At 52.3% G+C, this 23,881-nt stretch overlaps 1 protein-coding gene across 3 annotated transcripts in view; it reads left to right on the forward strand.

The window, feature by feature from the left end:
- Positions 1–11,586: 11,586 nt before the first annotated feature.
- The window catches only part of SMAD7 (SMAD family member 7), a 34,695-nt gene continuing 22,400 nt past the window's right edge, over positions 11,587–23,881 (forward strand). The window contains exons 1-3 of one of the 3 annotated variants that reach the window (XM_054179025.1): positions 11,587–12,190; positions 12,974–13,027; positions 18,438–18,512. In XM_054179025.1, coding sequence (XP_054035000.1) covers positions 11,668–12,190; positions 12,974–13,027; positions 18,438–18,512 — 652 coding nt within the window. In that variant the 5' untranslated portion in view covers positions 11,587–11,667. The remainder of the gene's footprint in view (positions 12,191–12,973; positions 13,028–18,437; positions 18,513–23,881) is intronic. The other 2 variants (XM_054179026.1, XM_054179027.1) reach the window with 2 other exon arrangements.

Consider the following 23,881-nt stretch of genomic DNA (forward strand, 5'->3'; position numbering starts at 1 on the left):
ACAGAGAATTGTGGGTTCCTCCTGTTGGCAGACTGCTCTGCACAGCAGTGCCACTGCAGGGCCCTCTTGCTGGGCAAGCAGCTGCTGCTGGGGAAGGACACATCCCTGGCCTGTGGCTGCCCAGCTTTCAGGATCTGGGAAATCCCCTCTAGAGCTCAATCCTTCCCAGCAGAGATCAGGGATAAGCTTGGCAACATTAGGACTCCAATGCTGTCCCCCTGGGCACTAGGTATTGCCACGTTGTGCAGACCATGGACTCAGGGTCCAGGAGGCAGTGGGGATGTGCCCTGGGGTCTAGAGGCAGATTGGAACAACTGGTTGGAAGCAGCAAGTAGTTATCTGCAGACAGGAGCTGTCTCCCCCTCGTCCCCCAGAGGTTTCAGGAGAAAGAATCACCAGTTACAGACACCCCTGTGTCCCATCTCATCCATCACAGCATCACAGAAGGTTTGGGTTAGAACCTTTGCTAGTCCAACCTCCCTGCAGGAAGCAGAGATACCTTCAAGCAGAGCAGGCTGCTCACAGCCCCACACAGCCTGACCTGGAAGGCTTCCAGGGGTGCAGCACCTCTCTGGGCAGCCTGAAGCTCCCCAGTGTCCAGTGCCTAAGGCCTTGGGTTGCACTGCTGGAGGAAGGAGCTGCTCTCTTCCTCAGCACAACACATCCCAGCCAAAGGGATTTGCAGCCTTTCCTTTATCTGTGAAGTCAAATATTCCACCTGCCTCTGAGCCTCCCCTTTGCAGCTCCCCTTCAACAGATCCACATCTCCTCTGCCTGGCCAGTGCCTTGCAAATGTTGTCCCATTCTCCTGTGCCACCATCCCCAGCTCCTGGGTCATTCCCCCCTGGATTGCCTGACTTAAATCCCTTCCCTCTTTACCTGCCACTGGGGGCATCCAGCAGGAGTTGGGCTGAACCTTGCCCCCACTGGTGACATGGCATGGCTGTCATGTTTGGGGTTCTTTTGTGGGGATCCCAGTGTGAGTGAAGCAAAGAAGCAGATGTGACCTGGCTTAATTGACTGTGAGTGCCCAGCAGGGATGCCATGAAGGACAGGCACTGCTGCTCCTGTCCACCCTGGCTTGCAGCATGGGTGTGGGGCATCAGATCCTCTTTGGCAGCAGGACCTGGGACCTGTGCTGTTCAATGTCTTCATCACTGCTGTAGGCAGTGGGGTCCAGGCACCCTCAGCAGTGTGCAGCTGACACCAAGCTGAGTGGTGCTGCCAATACAGCAGAGGGACAGGATGGCAGCCTGAGGGAGCTGGGCAGGCTGGAGAGGTGGTGCCCAGGTGAACCTCATGAGGTGCAACAAGAGCAAGGGCAGGGTCCTGCAGCTGGGCTGGACCAATCCTCTCTGTCAGCACAGGCTGGGGGAGGAGGTGATAGAAAGCAGCCCTGAGGAGAAGGCCTTGGGGGTGCTGGTGGGGGAGAAGCTGGACAGGAGCAGGCAGGGTGAGCTTGCAGCACAGAAGGCAAATCACATCCTGGGCTGCATCCAAAGCAGCACTGCCAGCAGATGGAGAGAGGGCATTCTGCCACTCTGCTGTGCTCTGGTGAGACCTCACCTGGAGTGCTGTGTCCAGCTCTGGAGCCCTCAGTACGAGAAGGACATGGAGCTGATGGAGTGGAGCCAGAGCAGGGCCATGAAAATGATCAGGGGCTTGGAGCAGCTCTGCTCTGAGGACAGGCTGAGAGAGCTGGGGGTGTTCAGCCTGGAGGAGAGAAGGCTCTGGAGCGGCCTCAGAGCAGCTTTCCAGCTGCTCCAGAAGAATGGAGTGAGATTGTTTGCAAAGGCCTGCTGGGACAGGACCAGGGGCAACAGCTTCAAACTAGAGAAGAGCACATTTAGATTGGATGTTAGGAACATGTTCTTTACCATGAGGGTGGTGGAACACTGGAACAGGTTGCTCATGGAGGTGATTGGGGCCCCATCCCTGGAGATGTTCAAGGTGAGGCTCAACAAGACTCTGATCTAGTGGAGGATGTCCCTGTTGACTGCAGAGGGGGTTGGCCTGGGTGACCTTTGAAGGTCCCTTCCAATCCAGACCATTCCATGATTCTTTGATTCACTGATGCTGCCTTTGGTTCCTTCCTGCTGCTCAGCTCATCAGCAGCGCTCTCCAAGAAGAAACCAAAGCTCTCTTCAAACTGTAAAGCTAACCAAGTCTCAGAGAACAAAGCATGTACTTAAAGTCAGGCATGTGTGAATGCTTTGGTGAATCCAAGTATTCCCATAACTGATGAGTCCCTCAAAGCCAACCACAGTGTCTTCCAAAGCTCCTGGTGGACCACTGGGCTTGAGTCATGAAATCACAGAGCATCTATTTGGAAGGGACCTTAAGGATCACCTGCACCAGCTTTCCTTGGCAAAAGCAAGGTCTAGCCAAGGTGGCCCAGCACCCTGTCCAGATGAATCTTCAAACTGTCTGATGCTGAGGACTCCACCACTTCCCTGGGGAGATTATTCCAACGGTTGGTTGTTCTCATTGTGAATGTTTTGGGGGGTTATGCCTCATGTCCAGTCAGAATCAGGAGCTGGATGAAGAGTATTTTTCCCCCCACGCCTGATAAGCACAGGCCAGGGTCCATATCACTACCCCTTCTTCTTTCTCACCTGTTGAGCCCACTTGCACTGAATCTCTTTCCAACAGATGCAGCTTCAGAGTGTCTGATAGCACTCTGGAGCACCAGCACTGACAAGCTGGTTTGTTAGCTTGCTGTGGTGGGTGAGGAGAGCAAGAGACACCCGAGGTCCATGTCTCCTTGTGACCTGCCATGCTGCAAAGCTGCTCAGAGAAGAGTTTTTTCTTTGAAGACCTGAAATCCTGTAGCTTGACTTTGCAGTGTTTGCTGGAGTGGAAGGAGACCTCATGTCCAGCCAAAACGGCAATCGTAACCCAGACTTCCAGCATCGCTTAAGAGCGCTACCCTGAAAACAATGCTCAAAAATAGAAGCGGGGCCACAAGCAGAGCTACTCCTAATGTGCTCGAAAGGATGGGAGAGTGCCAGCAGCCTGCCTCTGCCCTGCCTTCTGCCTGGCTTGTTCTCTCCTACCTCCCCTGAATGGCTTTTCACTGCTGCTGAAAAAAAAAACACCAGAAGAGAGACACATACCCCCAAAAGAGCAAAGCGTGGTTGTTATTGACCCTCGCCTCCAAAGTGTCTGAAGAGGGATCAGCTCTGTTTGTTTGGATCCGGTAATGATGTCAGGAAAAGGGTTGTTTTTTTTCCCCAAGTCTGGTTTTATTCCCTTTGTTGAAAGCGCCTTTGGTGAGTCTCACACCCTGGTGCTGTTAGCAAAACAATTAGGTTAACAGTGCCTTGGCTCCAACTGTCTGTCAAAGGCTGAATTGCAATGCAAATGAACTCGGCTTCAGCTCTTCAAAGGCAGCTGGGTCCAGAGAAGGTCCCCAGAAAGCTACGTGAGAATCGAGGTCTAGGGATGGGGAGTGTGGGCTCGGTGGGATTTTACATACAGGACCTAATGCGTTTCGCAAGAGGGATGCAAAAACGCTACACAAATATACAGCGAATTTATATCACCCGAAAGCAAGACATTATCCAAATCCCTTCAGCACTTAAGGGGGCTTAGAAGAAAGGCTGGGACAGGCTTTTTCTCAGGGCCTGTTGTGACAGGACAAGGGGTGATGGTTTGAAACTGAAAGAGGGAGATTCGGACTGGAGAGAAGGAAGGAATTGTTTAGGGTGAAGGTGGTGCAACACCAGTGCAGCTTGCCTGGAGAGGTGGTGATGTCCCACCACAGAATCACAGCACGGCAGGGATGGGAAAGGACCTCTGGAGATCGTCCAGTCCAGCCCCCTTGGTAAATCAGGGTCTCCTACAGCAGCTTGCCCAGAATCACCATGTCCAGTTGGGTTTGGGCTCTCTCCAAAGGAGACTGCACAATCTCTCTGAGCAACCTGCTCCAGGTCTCCAGCACCCTCACACCAAAGAAGTTTTTTTCTCCTGTTCAGATGGAACCTTGTGAGTTGTAGTTTGTGCCCATTGACCCTTGTCCTGCCACTGGGATCCACTGAAAAGAGCCTGGCCCCATGTTCTTGACCCCTCAGCTTGTAGGTACTGACAAGCATTGCTCAGATCCCCTCTGGGACTCCTCTTCTCCAGGCTCAACAGCCCCAGGGCTCTCTGCCTCCTCAGGGAGATGCTTCAGGCCCCTCAGCATCTTCAAAGCATATCCTGACAACATTCCAAGTCAGGCTGGATGGGGTTATGAGCAACCTGACTTAGCTGAATATGTCTCTGCTCACTGCAAGCTCTTTGGACTAGGTGACCTTTAAAGATCCCTTCCCCCCCAAACTACTCTATAATTCTGTGATTCCAACAGATTTTATTCCTCCTCTTGGTTAAGCAGCAACTCTGGTACATTCTGGGGGCAGGTTTCTGGTCCAGGCTGACATTTACCTACCCATGAGCAATGCCATCCACAGGCTTTGGGCACCACACCATCTTTCAGAGCATTTCCCCCACCAAGGTATCACGTCCATTTTAATCAGCTTCATTATGCTTATTTCTGTATTTTCCACATGGGCACATCCATATGGTTGGTTTAAACAAGTCTGAAAAGTTAATTAGGAACCAATTCTTGCTCAGGTATTTGCTATTTAACACTTCTGAAGCAAATTTCACCTGCAGAGATCACAAAGATGGGCAAGCACTGCTGTGTGGATGGGCAACCAGGGGTGCTAATGCCCAGGTCCCTACTCATGAGAAAGGGAAGATCACCCATGGCAGTGCCCAAAATTATGTATTATTAAACCTTGCATTCCCTTCACAGGGGTTACTTTTTGTCACTCTGCTCATGACAATAAAGAAATCATGGTCATCAAGTCATCAGAGAGGCAAGAGGAACCTGAGAGGGAATAAGAAAACCCACCCAAACTAAAGATATCAGTCTGCTTTCCAACAGCCTGGAAAGCTTTTATAGCTTAAAAAGCACCATACATATATTAATGGGCAAGTCCAGTGTGACTTTCACCAGCAGATAAAGGAATGAGAAGCAACTTGTTTGTCTTTTTGTTTTGTTTTGGGTTCTTTTTTGGCTCCTTATCAATTTACCATACACATCACAGCGGGAAAGGGACTGAGGTTCTCTAAGGAAACAAAGAAATCAGCCTTGGTGTATGTAAGGTCACTCTGGAGGCTGTTGAACAAGATGTTGAAGGAAAATGTTCTCAAATTTCCTTTTTTGTTCCCTTTTTCTTTCAGGATGTAGACATGAGTGTTTTAAAAGCAATGGGATTTTTCTGGTGAGAGCAGCAGACCCAGCTGCTGAGGCTGCTCTGCTCTTGACCCCTCCTCAAGGCCGACAGGCTGCACCCTAGGCACTGCTCAGCTCACCCCACCTCTGAAACAGCCTCAGCTGCAGTGGTCTGGGGATTGGGACTGTGTGAACCCCATGAGGTACAACAAGGCCCAGTGCAAGGTCCTTCACCTGGGTTGGGACAATTCCCTTCACCAACCCAGGCTGAGGGATGCAGGGCTGGAGAGCAGCCCTGTGGAGAAGGTCTTGGTGGTGCAGAGCTGGCCATGAGCTGGTCCTGAGTGCTGCCGGCCCAAAGCCAGCCCTGTCCTGGGCTGATCCCCAGCAGTGTGGGCAGCAGGGGCAGGGAGGGGATTCTGCCCCTCCGCTGGGCTCTGTTCAGACCCCCCCTGCAGTGCTGGGGCAGCTCTGGGGTCCTCAGCACAGCACAGGCAGGGAGCTGTTGGAGCAGGGCCAGAGGAGGCCACAGCAATGCTGGCAGGGCTGGAAGGGCTCTGCTGGGAGGCTCCAGCCTGAGAGAGTTGGGCTTGGGCAGCTTGGAGAAGAGAAGGCTCCAGGGAGACCTTCTGGTGGCCTTGCAGTGCTTCAAAGAGCCTACAGAAAAGCTGGGGACAGAGCTTTTCTCAGAGCCTGTTGTGACAGGACAAGGGGTAATGGTTTGAAAGTAAAAGAGGGAGATTGAAAGTGGAGGGAAGGAAGCAATGTTTTAGGAAGAGGGCATTCAGACCCTGTCCCAGGCTGCCCAGAGAGATGCTAGATGCCCCATCCTGGCCACATTCCAGCTGGGGTTGTCTGGGTCCCTGAGCAACCTGGTCCAGCTGTAGATGTCACCACTGACTGCAGTGCAGTTGGACTAGATCATAGAATCAATGGAAGAGACCTCAGAGACCATCAAGTCCAACCTGTCACCCAACACCTCCTGACTACTAAACATCCAGTTCCCTCTTGAACATCTCCAGGGATGGGGACTCCACCACCTCCCTGGGCAGCACATTCCAATGGCCAACAACTCTCTCTGGGAAGAACTTCCTACTCACCTTGAGCCTAAACCTCCCCTGGCACAGCTTGAGACTGTGTCCTCTTGTTCTGGTGCTGCTTGCCTGGGAGAAGAGACCAACCCCACCTGGCTACAACCTCCCTTCAGGTAGTTGTAGAGAGCAAGAAGGTCTGCCCTGAGCCTCCTCTTCTGCAGGCTAAGCAACCCCAGCTCCCTCAGCCTCTCCTCATAGGGATTATGCTTGAGGCCTCTCCCCAGCCTCAGTGCCCTTCTCTGGACACATTCAAGAGTCTCAATGATCTTTGATGGCTTGTTCTAACCCCAAACCACTCTGACTGTATGACCAGCAGCTGCAGAATTTGATGGGCCATTGAACAGGCAGCTTTGAATAGTGCCATTAATTATTTGGAGGCTAAGTGAGGAGTCCATCCCTAACCTCAGATTCCAGTTTCATGACAGATCTGCCTCAGCATTTCGTTTGTTTGCTCTGATGCCTGCAACGCTCTTCCCCACCTCCATCTTTATCATAACACAGGTTTGAGGCCTGACTGGGTAGAGTCTCTTTAATATTTAATAAAGGTGCCCTAAAATGCATCCTCTAAGTTGTTCAGATCCATAATCAGTGAATTCCATCAGGGGTGCCAGACCTGCTTGGAGTCACACATCACTATTTGCAAGGCTGGGGTCTAACACAATCTCTGCATTCCTGGACAGGGATATCTAGGACAGACAAACCCAGGAACACCCTGCTTGCATTTTATGGCTGGTGTCACTGGAATTGATTTAGGTGTTTTGGAATTGATTTAGAATAGGCTTGTGCTTATAGGAACCATAAAATCTTCTTGGTTGGAAAATAACCTTCAAGACCATCCAGTCCAACCATTCTCTGACTGTACCAAATCTGCTGCTAAGCCATGACCCTCAGCACCACATCTCTGCCTCTTTTGATTTAAATGTCTTGGCTTCTGCTTTCAGGGCAGTAACTGACTTCTTGGGAGACCCTAGCCAAGGATGTGGATGCCTGGAGACTTCTTCTGCAAAGCCTAGTCCTAGATGGTCCAGCTGGACTGACTTCTCCACTGTGGAGCATGACGAGGCTGTACCAGCCACATAGCCTCTTGCTGGCCCAGTTTCCCTCAGGCAGAATTGGAATGAGGGATCTGGGGTGTACCCCACGGGTCCCTGAAACTATAGTATCCATAATAAGAAGAACCATGGTGTGATGTGCTCACTGGTTCTGCTTCTCATGTCATGAGAATTGGGGGTGCTGTTGTTCTACAACTCCCTGGAAGGAGACTGAAGCCAGGCAGGAGTTGGTCTCCTCTTCCAAGTAACAAGTGATAGGACAAGAGGAACCATCCTTGAGTTGCATCAGGGGAGGTTTAGGTTTAGGTTGGACATGAGGAACAGTTTGTCAAGCCTGGACCAGGCTGCCCAGAACAGTGGTGGAGTCCCCATCCTTGGAGGGGTTTTAGATCTGTGTAGCTGTGGTGCTGAAGGTCTAGTGGTGGCCTGGCAGTGCTGCGTTAAGGGTTGGACTTGATCTTAAAGGTCTTCTCCAGCCAAGATGACTCTGTGATTCTATTCTGTTTACCTTCAGTGAAGTATTTCTCCTTCACTGGGTGACAGATGCTGTAAAGGCACAAAGTATTATTAGCATTATATTATTAATGATAGATGATGTATTTTTAGTGTCATTAGCATTGTTGCTTTTTGTGCTAGGCCCAGAGTCATACATATGTGTTTTTACTATTATTTTTTTATGCCTGGATTTGGATTTGGTTTGGGATTTAATGCTTTTGATACATTCAACATACCACACTATGAAAAGATAAAATGATTATTATTATTATTATTATTAATTGGAAAATGCAAAATGCTTTAATCATTACAAAATATCTTACAACCCCCTGATAGATGTTGGTTGTTCCCATGGTGTGAGTCTCCCATGCCCACCTTCATCTGAACCCTCCTTGGTTTCAGCAGCTCTTAACAGAATCACCAAGGTTGGAAGAGACATCAAAGATCATCGAGTCCAACCTGTCACCACAGACCTCATGACTAAACCATGGCACCAAGTGCCACATCCAATCCCCTCTTGAACACCTCCAGGGAGGGTGACTCCACCACCTCCCTGGGCAGCACATTCCAAAGGCTAACAACTCTCTCTGTGAAGAACTTTCTCCTCACCTCCAGCCTAAACTTCCCCTGGCACAACTTGAGACTGTGTCCTCTTGTTCTGGTGCTGCTTGCCTGGGAGAAGAGACCAACATCCTCCTGGCTGCAACCTCCCTTCAGGTAGCTGTAGAGAGCAAGAAGGTCTCCCCTGAGCCTCCTCTTCTCTAGGCTAAGCAACCCCAGCTCCCTCAGCCTCTCCTCATAGGGCTTATGCTCGAGGCCTCTCCCCAGCCTCATTGCCCTTCTCTGGACACCTTCAAGTGTCTCGATGTCCTTCTTAAACTGAGGGGCCCAGAACTGGACACAGGACTCAAGGTGTGGCCTAACCAGTGCAGAGGACAGGGCACAATGACTTCCCTGCTCCTGCTGGCCACACAATTCTTGATGCAGGCCAGGATGCCATTGGCCTTCTTGGCCACCTGGGCACACTGCCCATAATAATACAACACACACACACCCCTCCCCATTTAATAATATTTATTATTGTTTAGTAATATTTACTATTGTTTAATGAAGCAAAAACTACAACATTTAACACTCCAGTGTTTCAAGGGCTGCCTCATGCTTTGCTGAAAGGGTGGGGGGGATAGGAGGCACGACCAGCCGCTTCACACCAGCTCAGCATTGCGGGTGGAGACCAGACCCTCCACACCCCCGCAGCACTCTCGGAGGGTTCCCCCTGCCTTCCAGTGCCTGGGGTATGGAGGGAGCATCAGTCCTGGTGCGGACCAGACTCTCCGCACCCGTGCAGCATTGCCGGTGGGTTTCCCCCCTCACCCCGTGTGCAGAGGGGCAGCACTCCTGGTGTAGACCAGGTCCTCCGCACCCGTGTAACACCCGTGATGAGTACCTTTTTCTGTGCCGGGAGTATGGAGAGGGAAGCCTCCTGGTGGGCACCAAGCAACTCCACACCCGCGCAGGAGTAGCTTCTCTCCTCTTCCCGTGCTAGGGGTGAGTAGGGGACAGCAGGGTTGGTGAGGACAAGCCACTCTGCACCCGCGCAGCACATTGGACGGGTACCCCCTTTTGTTCCCGTGCCAGGGGTACGGAGGCGTGGGTACTACTGGTGGGGACCTGCCTCTCCGTATCCGCGCAACACCCCGGATGGGTACCCCAACTCCCCCCGTGCCAAGGGTGTAGAGAGGGGACTGCACTCCCGGTGGGTACCAGCTCCTCCGCACCCCCTCGGCACTTCTGCTGGGTACCCCCTTCGCACCCTCCCCCTCTACCACCCCCCCCATCCCTCCCCCCCTGTGGCAGGGGTACGGAGGGGGCAGCACTCCGGGGCGGGGGGGGGGGAAGGAAGGAAGGACGGACACCCACAACCTTTCATCAACCCGAGCTGCCGCTTTGCGCAAGGCGGTTCGAGATAGATATTATATATATATATATGTAATATATATATATTTATATATATATTTATATATATATATATAATCATTTTTTTTTCCCCGGAGCGACACGGTGTCTAGACACCCACGTGACGGGGCCAGGGCCGCGCCGCTGCGCACTGCGAGCCGCCGCCGCCACCGGGGCGCGGAAGAGGGAGGGAGCAGTAGCGAAGAGGGGGGGAGAGGCGGGGGGGGGGGGCGTGAGAGTAGGCTGGGGGGGAGGTGGAACGGGGCGGGAGGCGGGTGCGGCCGAGCGCGTAAGCACCGCGCTTGTTCTTGGGGCCGGCTCCGCTCCCCGCAGCAAAGGGAAAGAAGGAGGTGCTGGCTGCGGGGCTCGTTGCAGCGAGAGGAGGGAAGGAAAGGAGGGAGGGAGAGAGAGGGGGAGGAAAGAATTAAAAAAAAAAAAAAAAAAAAAAAAAAGGAAGAAGAAGAAGAAAAACCCAACCCCAAACAACCAACCCAAGGAAAGAGGAGGAGGGGAAGGAAGGAGGAGGAAAGGGGAAAAAAAAAAGGCACGGAGGCAGAGACGCCGGCAGCACGGAGAGGGTCGGCGGCGGGCAGCCCCCGCACTCATGTAAGCACCGGGGCTGGTGGCGGAGCGGGGCGGGTGGGCAGCGAGGTTTTTCCTCCCGGACCTCTTCTTTGGGCAAAGAAACGGGGGACACAGCCCCACTTTTTGGTGTTTCCCCCCCCCCCCCCCCTCTTTTTTTTCCCCCGTAGAAGCCGGATCAAGACTCGGCGTGTGTGGATTAAAACCTTTGGGAAGAAGGAGGGAAGGAAAAAGATAAACCAAAAGATAAACCGAACCAAACCCAAACGGACCTCAGCAACCCCGAACCCCGCATCAGGACGGTCCTCGGCTTTTGAAAAAAGGGATACAACACTTCTGGATGCGCCTGGGCTTCTCTTTTGTGACAGATGCTGAAACCTATTCCGACGGCCGACTCTTAGGGTTGGTGTTTTGGGGGCTTTTTAATATTTTAATTGGTTTTTTTTTTTTTTGGTTGGTTTCTTTTTTTTTCATCCCAGATTTTTTTTTTTAAAGTTTTAAATAATTTTGCATATTTTATTTTGATCTTTCCGTTCTGCCCTGCGTTGCATCAAACCCGGCTCTCCACCCCCCACCCCTAACCCCCCCTCAAACACACACACACGCACACACACACACACACACATACACACACATATTTCCCCCCCCGCCCAGCTCACTCCCTCCCTCTCCCCAGCACCGGGCGGGTTTGATGGGAGCTGCGGCCCCCGAGAGGCCGAGGATCCCCCGCGGCGGCTCCGGCCGCGCTCCGCAGCCGCGTAGGGCGGCGCGGCGCCGGCAAGCCCAGCCCGCCTCCCCCACCGCCATGCACCGCAGACTCTAAACGGGGATAGATTTTTTTAATTCGGCTCTTTTTCGCTTTTTTGGGCAAAAACCAGAACCGAGCAGCGACTGCTCTTCCTCCCCTCTCCTCCCTCCCTTCCCCCTTTTTCTCCCCTCCCCCTTCTTTTTTTTTTTTTTTTGGTAATTATTATTTTTAATTTTCGTTGTTGTATTTTTGGCAGCGGGCACAGGCGCGGGCCGGCGCAGCCCCCCGCGGGAGGCGGCGGGACCCGCGGCCCCAGCGCGGAGACTGGCGCATGCCACAGCCCGCCTCGGCCCCGCCGCCGCCGCCGCCGCCGCCGCCTTCCCCCCGCCGCCCGCCGCCTGCCGCTGCCCGCCGCCGCCGCTGCCGCCGCCGCCGCCGCCGCGTCTCGGCTCCCGGCCCCTTCATGCGCGGCGGACGACATGCCCGTTTTGTAGCCGGGGGCCCCTCCTCTCGTCCCGCATGTTCAGGACCAAACGCTCGGTGCTCGTTCGGCGGCTTTGGAGGAGCCGTGCGCCCGGCGGCGAGGAAGAGGAGGAGGAGGCGGCGGCGGGAGGGGGTGAATCCGGAGCGGCGGCGGCGGCGGCCGAGGCCCGGGCGCATGTTTGCGGCGGGGGACGTGGGTGCTGCCCGGGTAAAACGGGCCGCGGTGGCCGGGCTTCCGCGGGCGCGGAGGCGGAACTGAAGGCGCTGACCCACGCCGTGCTGAAGCGGCTGAAGGAGCGGCAGCTGGAGGGCTTGCTGCACGCCGTGGAGTCCCGCGGCGGGGCTCGGACCCCCTGCCTGCTGCTACCCGCCAAGGCCGACTCCCGCTTGGGTCAACACTGGTACCCGCTGCCGGTGTTGCTCTGTAAGGTGTTCCGCTGGCCCGACCTTCGCCACTGCTCCGAAGTGAAGCGGTTATGTTGCTGTGAATCCTACGGCAAGGCTCACCCCGAGCTGGTCTGCTGCAACCCGTACCACCTCAGCCGGCTCTGCGAGCTCGGTACGGCGCGGACGGACTGGGGAGAGAGGGGGAACGGGGCGGGGGTCAGCAGGGACGGTGGGGATGGTGGAGGTGGTGGGGATGAGGTGGGGATGAGGATGGTGGAGCTGGGGGTGGTGGGGGTGAGGACGGTAGTGATGGTGATAGTGGTGGTGGGGATGGTGGGGTTGGGGGATAGTGGGGATGAGGCTAGTGGGATTGAGGATAGTGGAAGTGGGGGTGATGGAGGTAGGGATGGTGAGGATGGGGATGCAGCCTCGCTGGGCTCCTTAGCCACTGCATATTTTTTAGCGAGAAAAAAGTAAGGAACACACACCTCACCTCATCCCCAAACTTACAGTTGGGGTGTTTATTTGTAGTATTTTGCTTTTTTCTTTTAAACAGAGGGGAAATGAGAGGCATCCCCCTACCCCCTACCCCCCCGCGGCCCCCCGGCGCAGCCGCCCCGCCATCCTCTCTCGGTGCCGGGGGATTAGGGGCCGCCTGGCGCGGCCGGTCGGTCCCGGCGCTGCCGCGGCTCCGTCGAGCCAAGGAGGCCCCGATCAGACAGCCCGAGCGGCAGATAGCAGGGAGACTGGCGCCAGACGGCCCCTTTTGTTTATCTGACAGCTAAATATCAAGGCAATCACCGCCTCGCTGCCCTGCCTCCAACCCCCAGAGCTAAGACAAACAGTTTTGCTAAAAGAATGCCACTGTTATCATAAGTTCCTATCTTTTTTCTTTTTCTTTCTTTTTTTTTTTCATGGCTCTGCCTTCATTTTCTCTCAACTTTTCTAATTCCAGAGTCTCCCCCTCCACCCTACTCCAGATATCCAATGGATTTTCTCAAACCAACTGGTAAGTGGACTTCTTTTATCTGCAGCTTGCATGGGAAAAAAAAAACCAAAAAACAACAAACCAGGGGTCGAGGGGCTGTGGGGGGGAACAGCCCCTTTTCCTCAAGGGAATCATCTCCTGCCGTGCACTTGGCTTTTGTGGAAGAATTAACATCTTGATTTATCGAAGCCACCCCTCTGCACAAAGTGAAAACTCTGGCAAGGAAACTTTCAGAGGGATCTTGGTGGTGCACCGCAGGTCTTTCCCTGCTCAGAAAGCCAGGAGAATTTAAGACATGGCAGCGCTGCCTCCTGCACCCCTGGGGGGTGAATTCACTTGGGGTTTAAACTGGGATTCTTCACAGCTCGGGGGGGATAACATCACCCTGATAAGCTGGGAAATCCTGAGGAGCCTTGAGAAGTGGAGCAGGTAGAATTTTTTTTCTGGCTTTTAAAGGAGTCAGGTTGGTCAAAAAGTTTTTTTTTTTTTAAAAAGAGGAGGAAAAGGGGTTTTAATTCCTTTTTTTTTTTTTTTTCTTCTTCTTTAAGAGCTGCTCTGCATGCCTGTTGCTTGTAATTGAATGTCAGGGTGCCAGGGGAGAAGCCCATTTGAGGCTGGCACCAGGTCTTCTGCGGTTGTCTGCATAAACTCTCAGTTGGCAGCGAGCTCGCCGGGTGCAAGATAAATTGGACTGGAAGGAGGAGAGGTGGGGAGGGAGGATCAGAAAGTCGTAGGGTTGCTCCATGAGGGAGCTCCTGGCTCCCCGAGGATTAGTGGATCCTGGAGTGCTGGCTGAAGTGCGGTGGTCTCTGTGGTCTGTGTGGTCGTGGCAGTTCGTGGTGGTCTCTGTGGTTTTGTGTCCCCCTCCCCGGTCACAGCATGAAGGAGGGGCATGGTGCTGCAGGAAGACAAAGATAAATGCATTTCTGAAGACTAGTATTAGGGGTGGTTTTTGTGTTAGTTTGTTGGGTGGAGGGTTGTTTTTTTTTTGTTTGTGGTTTGTTGGTTGTTTTTCTTTTTTAACATAAAGAGTAGTTTCTGCAGAACTGCTGCTCTTCACTTTCTCAGAGAGCTAAAACAAACCCCAGAGCTGAGGTTGCTGCAGGCACATAGAGCATTGCTGTGTGGGGGGGTCATATCCTGTGCACTGCTCATTCCTACTCTAGAATCCAGCCCTCAGAAGCTGGAGTGTTGTTTGTTTGGCTTTTTTTTCCCCCCTGCAAAATCTTCAGAAAGTCTTTTTGCGTGTGTCTGTGGTTTGTGAGTATCAGCAAGGCTGTTTCATCAGACCAGCTGAGTGGCAAAGCATGCGATACTGTGCCTCAGTGTGGAAAAACAGGAGATAAAGGCTCATTAATAAAAGAGGGATGTTGAGAGCAGGTTCAGCATCCCGAGCCTGTGATGGTCTGTGGAAGGGTTTTGTGCCGTCGGAGACTGAGGGTGAGATCGGTATCGGTCTCCATGCGTCGTCCCTGATGGGCAGTGCTCTCCTAAAAGTTCCTATGTGTGCTTTTATTGCCTTTCCCCCCACCACCACCCAACAATCACAGAGTTGTTTTCGTTTGGGAAGGGGCCTCTAAGATCATCAAGTCCAAGCATTACCTAACTCTACAGTGATCATCCCGACCTGGGATGCAAAGGGGTTTGTTGGGAGGTGTAGGAGAGAAGGGCTGCAGCTCTCTGCCTTGGGTTTCTTGTTAGGGACGGTCAGGCTCGAATCCCTTCGCAGAGGGTTCAGACATCCGACGCGCCTCTGCCAGGACCTCGTTTTCAGTTAGCCCTGTGATACATTTATTCATTAGCAAGTGTTGACATAAGGTAGCAAAATGTGTGTAAACAGAGAAGCCGCAGAACACTGAATGTGCCATTTCGAAAGGAAAAGTTGTTCCTATCGGCCAATAGGAAGTGATTAACCCTGCCCATCGGAAGTGCTGAAACAACTGGGTTACTCACCCAAAAAAAAAAATAAAAAGGCCCTCCTTTCTTCATTTTTTCCCCACTTTCCCCTTTTTTTGAAAGAATAAAAAAAAAAGTCCATTTGGCAGCTGAACTCTTTGACTTAGCAGGGCTGTGACGGGCTCCAACGGAGCCTGGAAGTCTGTTGTTCCAGGTGGGTTTTGCAAGCTCAGGGTTTCTCAGTGTTTCCTCTGCAGAGGGACCGAGGGTTTTCCCATCCCAGCTCCAGTGCTGTCTCCTGTGGTGGTTTCCCAGCTGGGTGTTGAGGATTAACTGGCCTCTCCCTAGGAAAAGGGCAGGAGGTGATGGTGGGAAGGTGGGAAGTCTTTTTACCTAGTTGGTGCATGTGAACCATCTTCCACCCTGGGAGCCTGGGGGGGAAGCTCTATTTATTTAGGCCTGGGGAAGTGCATCTATTGATGGAGCTGGGAATGTGCATCCAGCTGGAAGCTTCTGCTTTTCCAGTGGTCATAAACATATTTAAGCATTTGGTGCTACCTCTTGCAAGTGCTCCACGTAGACAGGCAGGAATACCTGGACCAGCATGGGCTCTGGCAGTGGTCACCAGTGCCCAAGGTCATTGAATGGTTTGGGTTGGAGAGACTGTTAAAGGTCATCCAGTCCTAACTCCCTGCACACAGCAAGGACATCTCCAATTCAAGCACTTTGCTTAGAGCCCACTCCAGCCTAACTTGTTACGTTGCCATGGATGGGGCATCTACCACTTCTCTGGGCAACCTGCTCCAGTGCTTCAACCCTTATCATAAGCAACCTCTTTCCTCCTGTGTCTCTCCTCTTTTGGTTTAAAACTATTGTGATGAGGATTGCTTCTTTTATAATTGGAGGGGATGATGGTTTGGGTTGGGGGCTGTGTCACTGACTGAAGGGAAGCAGGGATGGACAGGTGGCTGGGGGTCTTGAAGGAGGCAGTGAAATGTCCCCTCAGTTTGTGTGTTGGCAGGGTAGATCTGGCGTTCCTGTACTTTACTGTGGAGTGGGAAAGTCTGCCCTGACAGCCAGATTACCTGCAGGAAGGCTGTTGGTCCACACTGGCTTGCTTGTCCATCAAGGAGAGGACTTTGCCTTTTTCTTACACTGGGACTGTTTTGCAGGGCTGTGTGATGGTGGTGTTGATGGGGCCAGGCTCACCATGCAGTCCTGGAGGCATGTGGCATGCTCAGCATCCCCTGTGTTCCTGCAGGAGCTGCCACTTGCAGCTGTGTTGGAAGCAAGCTGGATAGCAGTGCCTCCAACTAATTCAAGTAGATTCTTTTGACCTATCATTATGTGGGACAAGGGGTAGTGAGGGGCTGTGTTAATCATGCTCCTGGGTGTCTGGTCCAGGTAGTGCTGGATTATGATAGTGCAGCAAACCTGCTGAGATGTTGCTGCAGAGCCAAATGCTGTCCTGTGGCACTGACTTTCAGGGAAGTTGGAGGTTTGGCATCTTGCAGGAGCTATTCAGCACCTTGCAAGGTTGTGCTGGTGGCCACCATGAATGACTGTATGTCTCTGTGATGGTTTAGTGTTGTGGGAAGGTGGTGTTTGGAGGAAATTTGCATGCAGTGGGCTTGGGTAAACCTCTGATCCTTTGACCTGTCTGGTGCTGGTACTTCCTACTAGTGAGAGCCCTTAGTAAATCTGTGGGTGCTGGGAAAAGTGCAAGGATTAAATCAGCCACCTGTAGGGCAGAAAGGCCAGGAGGGTCCCACTTTTGGTCTTAACCCACACCTGACCATCATGTTCAGTCTAGAGTCAAGGTCCTCTGAAGAATCTTTAGATGGTAATGCTTTGATGGAGCTGGGTGTTGGATGACAGGACGTGGGACTGCTGTGAAAAGTCATGAAAGCTCATCACTCCATTCATAGTTGTGGGAATTTGGGGTTGGAAGAGTACTTTTAAAGTTCACCTCATCCAGCTACCCCATCCAACTTGACCTTGGACCCATTGCTAAGGTTAGGCATTTTAAGTTGGGATAGGATTCTCTCCTGCCATCCTGTCCAATATTCTAACAGATGACCTCCTGGTCATGCATCATCCCTAGAGCAAGGCAACATGGAAATTGTGTCCTTCATCCCACAGGGACACATCAGGGGAGTTGTAACCAGGGACAGATGGAGCCCAGTGCAAGGCAGCATGGTCCAGCCTGAGTTCAGAAGGCTTCTGTAGCCCAAACAGTTGAAGCCATCCCAGGGGAAGGGCAGGGGAAATCTTCTGTTTGGATTAGAAAGGGTTAAAAACAAAAAGGAGAGGGGTGGGGAGGGAGGGGGAAGGTATTTCTTTTAAAGCATAGAAAGCAGGACCAGGCATTTAGAGAGTGTAGCATATACAGTGTTTCACAAGTAGGTCCGTTTCCTGTCTCCTCTATTGTTTTCAGTTTGATTAAGTATATCCTGTTAAACTGTATATTCCTGTTAGGGCTTCTACTTTGCTCTGATAAAATGAGGTTGTGCAGACAGGAATTTCTTTTTCCCTGGAATTTCAGGGATGAAACCTGGGAAAATTGCTTCTCTCGTTAGGGGGATAATTATCTCAGCTCTCCTGGTGGTGGCCCTCGCTTTGAGATACAGCCACGAGCACAATGATGTCATTAGGGGGCCCAAATGTGATGAAACCCACAGCCCCTGGGAACTTGCTGAAGACCAGAAGGTTGTGTGAACTTCTTGGGTCTTCTCAGGCTTTTGTCCTTGAACTTGTCTGCACCATGGTAATGACCAAAAAAAGCTGAACTTTACCTGTACAACCAGCGAGTCGGTGTTGGCTTCTGGTTGTTGTCACCTGGAGAGGCAGGCTTGGAATGCGAAGGTCCAAACCTTGCGCTTGAGCCACCTCCACGCAGCAGGAGAAACATCTAATGAGGCAGGCCATTTTCTTCCACCCTGGAGGGGTGCATGGAGGGGCAGACCCAGGGAGGTGGGCGACAGCAGGGTGTCCAACCTGCCAGCAGCTGGCGGTGGCAAGAGCTGAGTGCAGGGCAACCCAAGCGAAGACCGTTGGCCGCCGGCGGGACCTTTCCCTTTCAGTTCCCCTATTGGTGACTTCCAGGTGTTGCCTAAATTAACGCCACCCTTGGGAGGTGGCTGGCATCAGGACCCACGACAGCCTTGATCTCGCTCCCCCGGTGACTTGGCTGGGAAGGTGGCAGGCAGGCTCTGTAATTTTCGCTGGCCTATAATCAGCTTTGGCTGGTGATGAAGGGCAGCGCGCAGCCTTGATGGAGGCGACGAGTTGGGGTGGATGCCTCTTGATGAACTCCCCGTCTCCACGCGGACAATTAGTAATCGCTTCCTGCTAAGCCCTTTGGAATGCATGTTCTGCCCACGGCCATGCTGGGAGCCTCCAGAGAACTGCCTGTATACTGATTTTTTTTTTCTTTCTTTCTTTCTTTCTTTCTTTCTCTCTTTCTCTCTCTTTTTTTTTGTTTCTCTCTCTTTTTGTTTGTTGTTGTTTTTCTTTGCTTTCCCTTCTGCTCCAGCAGATTGTCCAGACTCTGTGCCTTCCTCCACTGAAACAGGGGGAACTAATTATCTAGCCCCTGGGGGGCTTTCAGGTAAGACATCTCTTGTTGCCCTAGAGGTTGGCTGTGGGTTGTGTTCTGAGCAAGGGGGTCCCGTTGGGGAAGGCGAAGCGGCGCCGGGGAGTTTCGGGGGACGCGCGCCGTTGAGAGGAGAGCGCTTGGAGGGGGTGTTGGGTTTCACTTTGGTAGCAGCTGCCTACCTCTCATGCAGAGGATGTGTTGAAATCCCAGGTGAGGTTCTTCCAGCCCTGAAAAGCCCATATTTCCTTTGAGTTCCAGCCTCACGCTCCATTAATTTTGGGGAGAGAGGCAGGAAGAGGCTTGTTGGGGAAGGCTAAGCGGTGTTGGCTGCCAGTCCGCTCGGACGCAGGGATTATTGGAGCAGGTGCAGTTGTGGCTTGCAGAAGGATTCAGCATCAAGCTCTTTGTGACTTGGTGGTAGTGGTGGCACTTGTCTCTGGGACAAGGCCCGTGCTTGGGCTTTGCTCCTAGTAGGGTAGCCAGCATCCCACATACACTGTGTGAGGTGCCCAAGGAGGTAAAGTGACCCTGGTTTTGCAGGAGGTGTTGCAGGGGGCAGACCTGACCATCGAGTTGTGCCTGCAGAGGTTCAGTTTGGGTATGAGGGAGAATTTCTTCCTCAAAACGGTTCTCAAGCCTTGGAACAGGCAGTCCTGGGAAGTGGTAGAATCACTGTCCCTAAGGGATTTCAAAGCTGTGTAGATGTGGTGCTGAGGGGCATGGTTTAGTGGTGGACTTGGCAGTAGTGGGTTCGTGGTTGAGCTTGGTGATCTTAAGAGTGTTTTCCAACCTAAATGAGTCTTGGGTGACAGGTTGGACTTGATGATCTTTGAGATCTCTTCCAACCTTTTTGATTCTATGATCTGTGATTCCATATCCTTGTGTGTGTATTCAACTTGAGGTACTCTGCGATTTCCCTTGTTTCCCCATTTGCCATCTTCTTCAGCTTCTGGGTGCCATTCTGGAGTTGGGGGTTCAGAGAGTTATTTCTCCACCCATCTGGGACTTTCCATGGAGACTTAGAGTGGTTTGGCTTGGAAGGGACCATTAAAGGCCATCTAAAGCCCAACTCCCAACACTTCCTCTAGTGCGGTATCTCCAGCAGCTCACCTCCCACCCAGGCCTGGCCCTAACTCCTGTCTCTGTCAGGATTAAAGTGTCTGAAACCCTGTTACCTGCGTGTACTCACGGCTGTTTGAAGGTGCTTCCCTTTGTTGGGGATGTCTCCTTGATGTATGATTTATTCATCACCCTGAAACTGGAATGCCAGAAGCAGGTCGGTGTCGGCGGCCGCGCGCGCATCTGCCCCTGCCTCTCTCCAGGAATCGCGTTCGGTGTGGATGTCTTTAAGCCAGCGTTGTTTGTTTTTCTTTGGGTGTAACATATACCCTGCCTGCTATTTGAGAGGGCAGAATATTGTTTGTTCAAAGGCCCTAATGAGAATAAATCAAAGGAACGAGGAGAGAAGCTCATCACTTCTTTTTGATGCAGGAGAAATTTTTTTTGGGGGGGGGGGGTTTGTTTCGGGGTTTTGTGTGTGTGTGTATTTTTTTTTACTCCTGGAGCCTGTAGCTTTAGGAAAAGCATTGAAACTGAAAAAAGAAAAGGGAAAAAGAACAAGACAAGAAGCAACCCAACACAATAAGGATGTTGTTAGGTCTTTTTTTGCCTCTTTCTTTCTGGTTCCTCCCCTCCCCACCCCCCACCCCCCGCCGCCTCTCCTTGCCTTTTTCCTCCCCAAACGCGCCCGTTCGTAGCAGGGAGGAGAGAGAGTTCAGTTCCACAGGATACCACATGAAATAAGCAGAGGAAGTACTCGCTTTTAAAAAGGGGGCTTTCTGTAAGGTTCAGCCTCTTGATAACATCTCGTCTGGCTGCTCTGCTCCCGAAGGGAAAGGCGGGAGGTGGGGGCTTGGGGCTGCAGGAAATAACACTGGCTCGCTGCTGGTGCCTCCCGGAGGGCCGCGGCAAGGGGAGCCCCAGCTCCTCAGTAGAGCTTCTTCCCCCAAATAACCCATGATACCCCCCTGAAAATGTGGGTTTAAAACTTATTTTGTTATAGTTCTGTAATTTCATTTGGATTTTCTCTTTTTTTTGGGGGGGGGTGGGGAGGTGTTCTTATCAAAGCTTTTTTCCCCACCCCACCCCCCACTTCCTCAAAGCCTGGAAACAGAACCTCTTGGCTATCATTACCTGCTTGTTGCTGGGTTTTGTTTGTTTGGGGGTTTCTTGGGAGGGTGGGGTGGTGGTGGTCTTCTCAAAGCTTTCACCTCCCCCCCCTATACCTCAAAGCCTGGAAACAGAATCTCTTGGCTATCATTACCTGCTTGTTGCTGGGTTTTGTTTGTTTGGGGGTTTCTTAGGAGGGTGGGGTGGTGGTGGTCTTCTCAAAGCTTTCACCTCCCCCCCCTATACCTCAAAGCCTGGAAACAGAACCTGTTGGCTGTCATTACCTGTTTGTTGTTGGGTTTTGTTTGTTTGGGGTTTTCTTGGGGGGGTGGGGGTGGTGGTGGTCTTCTCAAAGCTTTCACCTCTCCCCCTCCACCTCAAAGCCTGGAAACAGAACCTCTTGGCTATCATTACCTGCTTGTTTTTGGTTTTTTTTTGGGGGGGGTGCTGTGGTGGTGGTCTTCTCAAAGCTTTCACCTCCCCCCCTCCCCCAAAGCCTGGGAACAGAACCTCTTGGCTATCATTACCTGCTTGTTTGGGTTTTTTTTGGGGGGTGGTGTGGTGGTGGTCTTCTCAAAGCTTTCACCTCCCCCCCTCCCCCAAAGCCTGGGAACAGAACCTCTTGGCTATCATTACCTGCTTGTTTGGGTTTTTTTTGGGGGGTGGTGTGGTGGTGGTCTTCTCAAAGCTTTCACCTCTTCCCCTCCACCTCAAAGCCTGGAAACAGAACCTCTTGGCTATCATTACCTGCTTGTTGTTGGGTTTTGTTTGTTTGGGGGGTTTCTTAGGGGGGTGGGGTGGTGGTGGTCTTCTCAGAGCTTTCACCTCCCCCCCCATACCTCAAAGCCTGGAAACAGAACCTCTTGGCTATCATTACCTGCTTGTTGCTGGGTTTTGTTTGTTTGGGGTTTTTTTGGGGGAATGGTGTGGTGGTGGTCTTCTCAAAGCTTTCACCTCCCTCCCCCCCCCCCCCCCCCCCCAAGCCTGGAAACAGAACCTGTTGGCTATCATTACCTGCTTGTTGTTGGGGGTTTTTTTTGGGGGGTGGTGTGGTGGTGGTCTTCTCAAAGCTTTCACCTCTTCCCCTCCACCTCAAAGCCTGGAAACAGAACCTCTTGGCTATCATTACCTTCATTACCTGCTTGTTGCTGGGTTTTGCTTGTTTGGGGTGTTTTTTGGGGGGGTGGAGTGGTGTGGTGGTGGTCTTCTCAAAGCTTTCACCTCTCCCCCTCCACCTCAAAGCCTGGAAGCAGAACCTCTCGCAATCCCTTCTTGTTGGGGTTTGTTTCTTTGGGTTGTTTGGGATCTGTTTTTTCCACACCCCCCACACCCCCCCCAACTCCCCAAATGTAATCGTAGCCATTTAGTTTAACGAGGAGCTGATCGGAGAGTTGCCTCACGAAGGGGGGATACGGTTAGCTACCCAGGCCCTGAAACAAAGCCCACTGCCTCCACATGAAAGAGCATTTGTTTTGAATTTGCTCTGATTTACTGGCATCTCCCTTCCGCACGCCGAAGTGCAGCCCTGAAAATTCCCAACTGGAGAGACCCAGTCGAGAAAGGAAAATAAACGCACTTTGCAGCGAGCCTTCCAAAGCTCACTTTCATCCTGCTCTTTCCTACCCACCACCACCACCTCTCCCTGCATATTTCAGTTAGCAGAAGAGTGTATTTGAAGAGGGCTTTTAATGACTTCTTGGCAGGGTACGCGGGGAGTTGCTTCGGCTTGGTCTTAACTTGAGCTTGGGCAGATGGGGGATTGGTGATGCTGGGTGGAAGATCCAGCATCCATCATCCCCCACCCCTCCTCCAGACCAGGGTTGTACATGCTGGGTTTGTGGTTCCTTGATGAAAGGATGGGTCTTTGAGAATCACAGAATCACCAAGGTTGGAAGAGACCTCAAAGATCATCAAGTCCAACCTGTCACCACAGACCTCATGACTAGACCACGGCACCAAGTGCCACGTCCAGTCCCCTCTTGAACACCTCCAGGGATGGTGACTCCACCACCTCCCTGGGCAGCCCAGAATGGTTTGAGTTGGAAGGCACCTTAAAGGTCACCTCGTCTAACCCCACCCCTGACATTGACAGGGACAGCTTCAATTAAACCAGGTCTCTCATAGCCCCATTCAAGTGCCTTGAATGCTTCCAAGGAGGGGACATCCACAGCTTCTCTGGGCAACCTGAGAAAAATGGAAAAAGCCCACCAGACACCTCTTTTTATAGATAATGGAAGCTGGAGCAGGAGGCTGAGTAAGAAGACAACCTGATCTAGTTGGGGGTGTCCCTGCTGATTGCAGGGAGCTGGGACTAGATGACCTTTGAAGGTCCCTTCCAGCCTGGACCATTCTGTGCTTCTGTGGGTGGATGGTGATACTGGGTTCCTACAGCACTGTACTGTAGCCTTTGGGCACCAGTGGTGGATAGTGAATGCTGGTGGAGTTCCTGCAGCACTGCAGGCTTTGGGCACCAGTGGTGGATGGTGAATGCTGGTGGAGTAGTTGTCAGTAGACCTGCCCTAATGTCTGGAAGCTGGCAGGGCAGGATTTAGTGAGGCAGATCACTCTGGGCACTGAGAATATGGGAATGGGGCCAGCCTGGGGTTCACTGCTGCTTTGGCAATAAAACCACGTGGCAAGGTTAAGAGGATGATGGCAAAAGGAGCATTGAAGAGAGGATCAAAGCGAGCACCCTTGCAGCTCTCCATGAGGATGCTTTTGATGAAGGGGAATCTCAGGGCTGGCCACTGCTGGGGTGGCAGTCTCCTTCTGGAGGCTGAAGGCAGTTGCACTGATAACAGAGGCACTAGAGAGTGTGGGAAGGGGAGCATTGTGGCCAGGGGGCTCTACAGGGAGTGTTTTTCCCTTGAGATAACTGATCTGAGCTGCTCTTTCCCTCCCTCCACTTTTTGTCCTCCTTCCTGGCCCAGGAATGCAATGTTGGGTAGTCCTTCACGCTGTGCTGATCTCCTCTTCTCACCTCTGCTGTCTGTTTCCCAGCCATCCTATGAGCTGGTTGGTGCACCCCTCACTCCCACAAGGGGCTGACTCTCATGTCCATACTCTTCTTGTCTTTGTTCCCTTACATCTTGATTTTTGATGGTGGTCACTCTGCGGGTAAGTCAAAAACTCCTCCCTCGTGGTGTCTCTTACCAGAGACAGTCCAGATCCTCAGTGTGGTTAGAGGAAAGAGGAAAAATACCTTATTGGAG

Source organism: Dryobates pubescens, chromosome Z (assembly GCF_014839835.1).
Source record: "Dryobates pubescens isolate bDryPub1 chromosome Z, bDryPub1.pri, whole genome shotgun sequence".
NCBI lineage: Eukaryota > Metazoa > Chordata > Aves > Piciformes > Picidae > Dryobates > Dryobates pubescens.